Here is a 10414-nt window from a genome sequence, read left to right on the forward strand (position 1 = left end):
ACACACACACACACAAAATGATGTATGGACCTCATGTGGGTGCCATTTCCAAGTTTCTAATTCGTCTCTCTATTAAAGGTGGGTGGTATACAAAATATAAGTTATTCAGGATTATTATTCAGGATTTTAAATGTCACATCAGAAAAAGTGCACCTAAAGCATCAAATCAACTTTCTTTGTGTCAGCTACTGCAGCTATTAATAGCAATATCACTGACAGAAATTCACAGATATTAACCTATTTTGCTATAACAAATGGATGTGTAAATGCTAAAACGAAAGTGAAGATGAAAAATGGACAACAAGCTGCTACAAGGGCAGGACTAAATGATTACAAACTAGTTTGAAAAAAAACCTTTATAGTATTTGGTGGACATGACTTGGTTTTAAACGGTGAAATACAATTATTATTGGGGATGTGCAAAAGTCACCTCCAAAAGAAACAAGTAACTGCAAGTATGAGAACTTAAGCCCTTAAGACACCCTTGTGCTGTGCATGTGGTTGACTTCACAACCTAGCTAACATAAGACTATGTAGGTTTGTCCACTGAAGAGCAGAGTGTCACCAATATCAACCCAAGTTTTAAGAAGATCCAGGAGAACAGCAGTGTTGTACTAGAAGTGATTGCTGGTTATGTTTAAAGTTGGACACAATATGTCTCTTACTCCACTGTAAAGTCAATTATCAGTGTATGTGCAACTATTTGTGATGTGAAACATCATGCTCCTAGGACCTGGCCTTTAAAAGCCCACTTTTGTTTTTGTCATGTTGAATTGAATGACGGGTGCACAAACTACACAACTGATCTCAGGCCAGGTGTACTGATTACAAGCTTATTACACTTGGAAAAAATCCAAGACTGGAGAATCGCATAAGAAGTCACTGTGGGGCAGATTGCAGATAAGCCAGTAATGGAAGGACATTATGCCCACTACAGCTGGGAATCTACATAAAGACATAATTCCCATTCCAACTGTACGGTGGCTGAGATTAAGTGAAACGTTGTGATTACTATTGCTATGTGATATGTTACTCAGTGTCCTTGTTTTCACAGTTACCATGGTACATGGCTTTTGAATTTCGCTGATACCTCTCGGCCACCATACAACTGGCATTGGTGAAAACAATGTATTTACAGCATGTAATACCAATAAGCAAACTTTTCAACCAAAGCAAAGCAACCCTGAAGTTATATAGCAGCTGTTGCACAGCACTGTGAAAAATGAGAGAACTGAACACACACACAGCATAAGCTCGGCAGGAATAATAATGACTCTTATCCTCCCAATAGACACCACATGTTTTGGTTTAACATACAGACTCCACATCATGTTACATTACAGCACATATTAGATCATTATCTTTCTACAATATACTTATTTTTTTAACTTCATACTGCAACGTTTTCACATTCACTGGTCAATATTTTGCACATTCCTGAACAAATAAAATATCTTAACTGAAAATTAGTTATATACACATTAGAAAAAGCACAAAACAGACATCATTAGTTCATAGCCATACATTGTGTCTCTTGTGTGTCAGACTATTGCCATTTTTTTGTGTGTGTAAATGAGCACAGGCCCCTCTGGCAAAAAACAGCCCAATTATAGATTGACAGACATGGTTATGTGTCCATGTGCTGGCTGGGTGAGAATCAATATGTAATTTAACACATAGCAGAATAAACAGGACTAGCGTACCATCTGCAGAATGACTCTGGTGACTCCTGTCACACATCCAGGGACATGCACGCACAGATGAATTAAACATATGGTTCAGGTAATATTAATAATATTGTGATTTTACTCATCAAATGTGTTATATCTGACAAACCACTCGATACAACGATCAGCCATAACATTTTGACCACCTCGGCACCCTGGTCATTCGCTCCCCATGTGCATCAATGAACCTTGGCCCCCATGACCCTATCTCCAGTTCACAGCTTTTCGTTCCTTGAACCACTTTTGATAGGTACTGACCACTGCAGAGGGGAACACCCCACAAGAGCTGCAGTTTTGGAGCTGCTCTGACCCAGTCGTAGCCATCACAATTTGGCTCTAGTCAAAGTCGCTCAAATCTCAGGCTGCCCATTTTTCCTGCTTCTAACACATCAACTTGAGAACAAAATGTTCACTTGCTGCCTAATATGTCCCACCCACTGACAGGTGCCATGATAATGAGGTAATCAGTGTTATTCACTTCACCTGTCAGTGCTCATAATGTTATGGCGGATCAGTGTATACTACTCTATGAGGTTAAGACTGATGCATTAGAGCACCCTCTTCTGGTAAAACACATAGATGATAGCTATGTGGGTACTATCCCCGACTCTGCCCTGAAGTGAGCAGGGTGTATAAACAGCATGGTGTCAACTGGGACACAGAAAACCTACATGAACAAGTCCATGTAAATATAGATGCTGAAGACATGGGGTTATTTGTAGACAGAACAAGTGTTATGAATAATGTATTATTACTCTTGCTGCTAATAACCCATAGAGCCACTAAACTTATATAGATAAACACCTACACTGTTAGCTTAGGTAATTGCTAACCACCCATACATTATGCAATTGCATGCACAATGTGCACGCACACACATGTACTCACACACACATACATGCGCACATACATACATATGGGGTGTGAATGTGGAAGACACACACAAGCACGCTCGTGTGATTATTTACCGAAAGTCCCACATGTGTATATTTATGTGTGTATTTATGTGTGTATATGGGTTGTCAAATGAATCAACCAACTAATATGGAATGCCTCACTAGCACCTAGATCTAGGAACTGTCCAAACATGTGAATGCACACCAACAATATACATAAACTCGTAATAGAGACACAGGCATTGTACAGCGTAGCGTGATGTTCACATGAATTGACAGGACAAGCGCGTACACACCTAACCTTGAACATATATCAAGAAAGCTCATTAACCATATTTGGATGTGGGGGTGAAGTGGAATGGTAGTGAAAACACAATGAGCTTTTCTGCATTGCTGAAAGCAGAGGAGATCAGTTGAAAACAAGGGTAGTCTGCTTCAAAGTGCTTCTATTGTTTAAGCCATAGATTGTGTCAGGTAAGGAAAAAAATAATAATAATAAAAACACCCACCCAACCCAAAATTGTATTATAATTATAATTATTATTATTATGATTATATTAACATTAAGTTTAATAATATTCTTCTTTGAATTATTTCCTTCAATTTCTTCAGAATTAAAATTAGCATATATTTAAGGTGTACAAGGACAAACAATAAAACAAAAAATATATATTGCATGCATTTTATTAGGAAATGTGAGCCTGCTGTTGATGTGGGGAGAGAGAGCACAATCTGCAGGTCTGACTCTACTGACAGGCAGTTTATTGTCTTGTTGTCAAGTATACCAGGGAGGAGAGAGCACACATCACACAAACATAATATTGGGAGCACACAATACCCCAGTGAATGCGCTATTGGACAGTAATGGATATCCATCCAAGCAGCCAAAAGCTTTCCTTTAAGCCGTTAGCAGAGTAGTGTAGAGTCTGATTTTAAGTTGGTTGGTTATATTTGCAGACAAAACATAAACTGTAGTTAATATAAATGTTTTCATCCAAATGAGTCCATCTGGCTCACATAAATCTCACAATTTACATGCAGGTTACAAGATGGTAACCTTGCTTTATTGTGCCGTCTGGTGTCGATGTTAAGACGTGTTACCTTCTTAAAGGACCAGTGTGATTGCAACTAACTGAACACCGCTCGCACCTGTATTTGATGACCTAGGAATGATAACAGGATGTGAAGTGTGTAGGAGAAACTATGGTGGATGCAAAACTGTCAGGTTAGTCCATATCTACAGCCAGTGTTTCATGTGTCTGTTCTGGGTGACTGTAGAAACATGGCAGTTCAACATGGTGGCCTTCATGGAAGACGACCCACAGCATCTGTAGATAAAAACACCTTGTTCTATGGCAACTGGCCTTTTGAATAACTTTCTGTGATTTTGTTATTGTATTTATGTATTTATGGTCTCATTGTTGTGTTGTCTATTGTTTGTTGTCTAATTGTGATGTTGGTTATACATATACTGCTGACTTTACAACAAATTGCCCTTTGGGGATAATAAAGCTACCCTCAGACCTTCTAAGGTAATAAAAACACAACAATTCCTATATTTAGGTGATTATACACAAATGAAAACATAAATATTATATTCCATTTCTGCCAATAGATCATCTTAAATGTTACACACTTGTCCTTTATATAATCAAATCAATGAAGGTTTGAGAGCTGAATTTTTGAATGTGTGCCTTTTACAGGCATTCTACAGTCTTTTGCACAGTTGCATAGCAAACACATGGAGGCCAATTACAGTTTGGGCCATCTGTCTTGCTTTTCTCTCCCAGGCTTCCTATAGGAATTCATTAAAAAAACTATTCCAGTAGTCCTCACTATGGTTTGCTTCATAGGAATACACATTTAGCTAAGTCAAGTACTTTACAGTAATGACGCGGGTCAGTCATGTGTAAAGAATGTGACAGATGGTACCTCTCGCAGCCATGTTTATACATTTGAGGATTCCTTCTCTCATTAGAATTGAGGGAGCAGATTTGGCATCCTAAACTGAATGTAGAGTTTGTTTTTACATTGGATTGTGACTAACATCTAAAACACTAAAGATGCATGATTTAAGGCACAAACGTTTTAAACAAGAGCTGAATTCTTCCTAATTATTGTGCACAACAACAGCATGATGCAAGTAGTGTAGCATGGAATACAGTGATACTTCGGATATACAGCTTACTATACTTTTGTCCCAAGATGTCATTGATCTGACTGGTTTGGGCAGTTCTGTGTGTGTCTTGCGCCACCTTGCTTTAATTTTGCTTAGCTGTGTCCTTTCTCAATCGTTCCTCCAACCACCTCCCATGAATCCGTCTGCCAGGTAAAATACCCCTGCCAAGCATCCATTCACTGCTGCTGATCACATCTGCCAAGCTAAAAGCCTGGTCAGTAAATGTTAATAGCCCAGCCAGACCCCTGGTATGGGATTTTCAGCCCACTGATCAAGCTTATTCTGTTGCCGATTATGTTATCTTGTCATTTATCCACTCTCTCCCACCGTCGCCTATCTGTCCCTCTTTCTGACACTCTCTTTTCTCTCTCCATATGGATATATTGATCTTTTCCACTGGACTGCTAGTTTCACAGTCAATTCTACCAACCTATTTCTTTTTGTAATGGTACATAATCACCCGAGCCAGGCCTGTTTCAAGTCTGCTGGAACCCAGCTAAGAGACATTGTTTCTGGGATCAATCAACTCAACGTGGTGTTCAGCCTCCACTGGCAGGATAACAGCCATCCTTAGCAGTGAGAGCACACAAGAGCTGGGACAGGGTCCATTACCAGACTGTAGACTTAGAAGTTGTACAACTAACTGTAAATTAACCTATTCATCCATTTTTCACACACACAGACACACACACATAACACACATACACACACACACACAGAGACAAAACCCCTTCCTCCGCTGAGAAATGGAACATGTAATGACTTCAGTCACGTGGATGTGGTAGGAGCAGCTTGTATTAAGTTTTGATGCTGTGATTCCCAAACCCATGCAGACACACACACTCTCTCTCTCCGTTGAAAGCAGGTCATCCTCAGTGCTGGAATAATTGAAGAAGTACACAATTACAATTACACACATACATGCGTGCACACATTTTTCATTTGTTTGTATGCAAAAGAGAGGGGGGGGGGGGTAAAGTGCTCATTTAATGTTCATGAACTGAGCACTACTCTCTATTTCCCAATGAAGCAGCAGAAAAGCCTCTTCCAGCATGCCCAGTTACATGTTTCTCTTCAGCAACCTCTAACCAAACAGGACAATGCGGCACATGGGCATATTGTACGTAACAGCACTCATCATTTTCCCAGCGTATGCTGGTTTTCACTGCCCTCATCTACCAATGTCCTCCTGTTCCTCTTCTTCCTCTTATGAAACACATTCATTCATATCTAAGGGATACACTAAATGTATTTTTTTCCTGTTACAACCTCGTAAGAAAACGTAAAATCATATTAGTTTTTATACTGCTACTAACTATTTAAGTTTCTCAGTATACCACATAGAGTGTGCTACAAATACTACCACCCCAACCATCACCTGAAAATGAAAGAAATCTTCACTTGGGGACTGCAAAGACGACAGATATGCACAAACAATTTCCCTCAGAGGAATCAAGCTGATGCTGATTGTTGTGGAAATCATAGAAAATAACAAAGGCTAAAGCTGAAAATGTTCTCTATTTTTCTTATTACCAACAAATCATATTACAAGACTAGATGGAAACCTAGTATGTGGCTGGACAGTGTTTCCTAGTTTGTAATACTGAAAATAATGTAACATTGCAATACTTTCATCAGAGGCCATTCTGCAGGCTGGATGGGAAGCTGGTAACTCACAGTACATTCCCCATGTTCACGCCTATTTTATTTGAAAGAACAACAGCTGATCGGAAAACTCCCAACACTCGACCAACCAATGATATAAAAATGAACATGAATCAATCCCATAAAAAAGTACTTCCTGTCTAGTCAAAGCCTGATATACCATATTCCTCTGTACCATAGACATATATTGGTGTCTTAAAACTATTAAAAAGTGTTGCACTGGGTGACATTAATCATTATCATTACTACCAACACAGACACTATAGTTTCTTTTGTGTCAGAGCAAAATAACTGATATCTTTGTCACTTTTTTTGTTGATTAAACAAAAAAAAAAATGCCAGCTTTATCTTTTAAAATATGCTGTGCAAAAAATATTGTAAATAGAGACCAAGGTAAGAACCTCATTGTCTACTCATGAATGAGAGTTTCAAGTTGTCACTGTAGTATAAAGAATCAAAGGTGGTCTTTGGTCCTTAAAGATTTCCCTGTAAAACTGCACACAGTTCTAGGCTGGCACTGATTTCAGTCTGATCGAAAAATCGGGAAAAAAAACTACAGCAAAAACAGTTTGCTGCTATCATCCAAGTTGCACCTGACAAAGTGCATTAATGTGCAGTGAGGACAACCCACTTGGGAGAAATATCCCTGATCTTTGGCCATTTTGGTGCCACACTCTCACCTGAACTACTTCTCTTCAATCTTCTTTTTCAGTCCATTATCACAACAGGCAACAAATAGAGTGGAAATTATAACCAAGTAGAGGATACCTCTGCTTCAGACTGTCACTCAAGTACACACAAGTGTGCATGTGTGTGCAAACACACACAAACATGCAGTGGCAAAGCATGGCATGAAAGCTAATTCAAATCAAAAGGCCCTATGCAGTAACAAGTCTCTGCATTGCATAAGTGTCCTTGAGCAAGACACTGATGCCCCCCCATGTTCAGTGCTGCAGCACATTGTCTCTTCAACAAGCAACAAGACAAAAACGTACACACTTGCATACTTACATAATGCCCAATTTAGATACAGACATGTCAACCCCAACAACCCACAGAACACTGATACTCGACAATTTCAGTGTTTTTGGGTCATTATTCATACAAGGTCTATGTTCGGAAAAACTGTATGGTTAAGTTTAAGCAACTACAACTTCCCAAGCACACAATAATATGTATTTTAAATAACTGGTACCTGGTTGTAGAGAGCACACACATGCAGAGCAGTGTTTCCAGATGCATTCTGGGCACTCATGTCAGCTCCGTAGAACAGCAGGTGTTCCAGGTGTTGCACGTGGCCATAGCGGCATGCCTGAAAGAACAAATTCACAACTTTACTCTTTTTACAAAATTAACCCTTGTTTACTTACAAAGAAAGCACAATGTATATGAGTCGTATGTACATGAGTAGAACAGCATATTTTACAGAGATATTTGTTGTACTGAAGAGGAACAAGAAATGATGTGTGTAAAAGCGTGATGATAAAGCGTAAAAATGTCCCACACTGGATTTTGAGATGTAATTGATGTGCCAAATAAGTCAAAAACACATTGTTGATGCTGCAAAATGCATTCAAGATAAGGCTATGTGAACAAGAAGCAAACAGTATTATGTTACATGTTCATTTTTACATGAAAACAGCACAGTATTTCATGTTCATCCTCATGTATTCACATGGGCCATCACCAGCAGGCCAAATTATTTGGGAAAAAGGAAGATAATAATGTGATTTTCTTTGTTCAAGTCAGTTGTATCCTGGGACAACTCGGTTGCTTGGATCCTGTGTGATGCAAATAAATCTTGCCGTGAGTGGAACTGGTCAATTCTCTCGATTTTCTGTAAGTTTGTCACCATCTGGGTTCCTTTTGTGGTCTCTCACTATAGTTCACGATAGCCTAAATTAAGTCAGATAGACATCAATCAAGATCCATTGAGGCAAGAAAAATTATACCACAACACACAAAAGGCAGCCCAAATATATGTTTCTTAAAAGAAAACTATTAAATCTTTTCATTGTGTTTTTCCTTGGACTAATTCTCCTCCCTCAAGTAGCTAAAAGACCACGAAAGCAAGAGAAAACATTGTTTGTATCACCTGTGGCTGTCAGCTTTTTTGTTTCACATAACCGTGAGCAAAAAAACGTTTCATCTAATCAAAATGTCCTCTCTCCCTCCCTACTCCATGGTTTTGTCCTGTGTCATTGACAAGAAGCACACCAACTCTCCCCAGCAATTGTTTTCTCTCTCCTGTGTTCTGTCTCGCTAAGAGTGTGTGACAGCAGTGAGGCAGCGCACAAATGATGCTGGGATTGTTGTTGGTTATCAGACCTTCAGCAGTGTATCCTATTGTACACGATATATACTACTAGAATACCAATGCTGAAAAGGACACAGAAAAAGGCAGACAAGATGAGAAGGTTAAAGAAATGTAATAGGGAGAAAATGTGTAGGGCTATTGGATTGTATAAAAAACACAACTCCTCATAGTTTCCTTTCCCTCAGTGTATGTCTTCATTGCTCTCTACAGTCATATTTAAACACGCTTTCTTTAGGGAACAGAATGGAGGACAGATATGCTGGTGATGGAAACAGCACCACTGTTCTAAGAAGCCCACAGAAAACACACCAGAGAGCTATCAGTTGCCTCATGCAAAAATATTTTTGTAGTTTTTCCAATTTTAATTCTCTGCTCCTACTCACATTCACAGAACTCTCTTAACTGCACAAAGTTGTCGTAAAATCAATCCTTTCAGAGTACTGATGCTTCCTGTTCATGAGGATGTGCACGTTCATGAGATTCGATCATTGGCATAACAAACTCCCTTAAAATTCCCATATAAGGCCATCTGCTCTGCTCTGTGTGTGTGTGGGCAGGTTTCATTCACAAAAATGTCATACAACGGTAAAAAGAAGAGTTTCACTGCGGAGCTTCAAGTCCTGCTGTCAGAAATAAGCAAACAAAACCATTCCAAATTAAATTTAGTTGTCAGTAGTTGTGTTAGACCACTTACAATATTTTCAATGACGTGTCATAAGAGCAGCAGTATACTGTGACAAACATAAAGAGGGAATGGTTAAGGCTACACAAATTTAAATGCAAAAAAATGCCTCTCTAAAGCAAAGTGGTCCATGACTCATATTGAAGATGGTCAAGGGGACATTAATCACAGAGATAGTAGATAACAGAATAGTTTAGCCTACAGTAGGTGATGCTGACCCTGTTGGGTGCAACAGAGGATGATACTGGACCTGCAGGGACCTGCATAAAAACCCAGAGGCAGCTGAATGCAGAGTAAGAGAATTTTCATAGTAACTACTGAAGCATCTCAGTAAATTAGCAATGCCACAAATCTATGCATTTGACTGCTCCTTGAATGAGGCCAATTGTCTTCCAGTAGAGTACCTTTGAACCAATGTGCCTCTTTGTGAGTTTCCATCATACTGGCATGTTCAATGAAACACTCTACAACACAAGGGTTACAGTAGTTCACCAATAACTCTACTCTAATAAAAACTAATTCATTTTTCAGTTCAGAAAAGAGACAAAAACTACTTGTCAACTTTTAATCTTGCTCATTATTACTTTGAGATGATCTACACTAGGCTGATAGTGTAGCGTAACTATCTTTTCTTCTGCTACTCACTTATTTAGTATTTAATATTTATTTTATTTACAGAAACAGATAAAATAGTAAAAATAAAATAAAAGTATGTGTGATGTAATCAATTCTTATAAAAATATTGGTACATTTTCCAAAGAAGACTCGAGAAGGTGTCAAGTGTTTAGCATTAGCTTGATTCCCATACTCTCATTACAAATGTTACCATTCAACATTTCCTCTGCACTATTTCGTAGCAGAAACAGAAATGTTTGGTTCCATTAACAGTACAAGAACCTTCAGACCTCTTCTTTCTGTCACTACTACGGGTGGAAAATAGCAATTTGC

At 38.8% G+C, this 10414-nt stretch overlaps 1 protein-coding gene across 2 annotated transcripts in view; it reads right to left on the bottom strand.

The window, feature by feature from the left end:
- The window catches only part of shank3a (SH3 and multiple ankyrin repeat domains 3a), a 143199-nt gene that overhangs the window by 74110 nt on the left and 58675 nt on the right, over window positions 1–10414 (bottom strand). For both annotated transcript variants that reach the window (XM_035665387.1, XM_035665386.1), the window contains exon 7: window positions 7663–7779. In XM_035665387.1, coding sequence (XP_035521280.1) covers window positions 7663–7779 — 117 coding nt within the window. The remainder of the gene's footprint in view (window positions 1–7662; window positions 7780–10414) is intronic.

The sequence above is a fragment of the Morone saxatilis genome, unplaced genomic scaffold (genome assembly GCF_004916995.1).
Source record: "Morone saxatilis isolate NCDOM2014 unplaced genomic scaffold, NCSU_SB_2.0 Contig2, whole genome shotgun sequence".
In the NCBI taxonomy this organism is placed as follows: Eukaryota; Metazoa; Chordata; class Actinopteri; family Moronidae; genus Morone; species Morone saxatilis.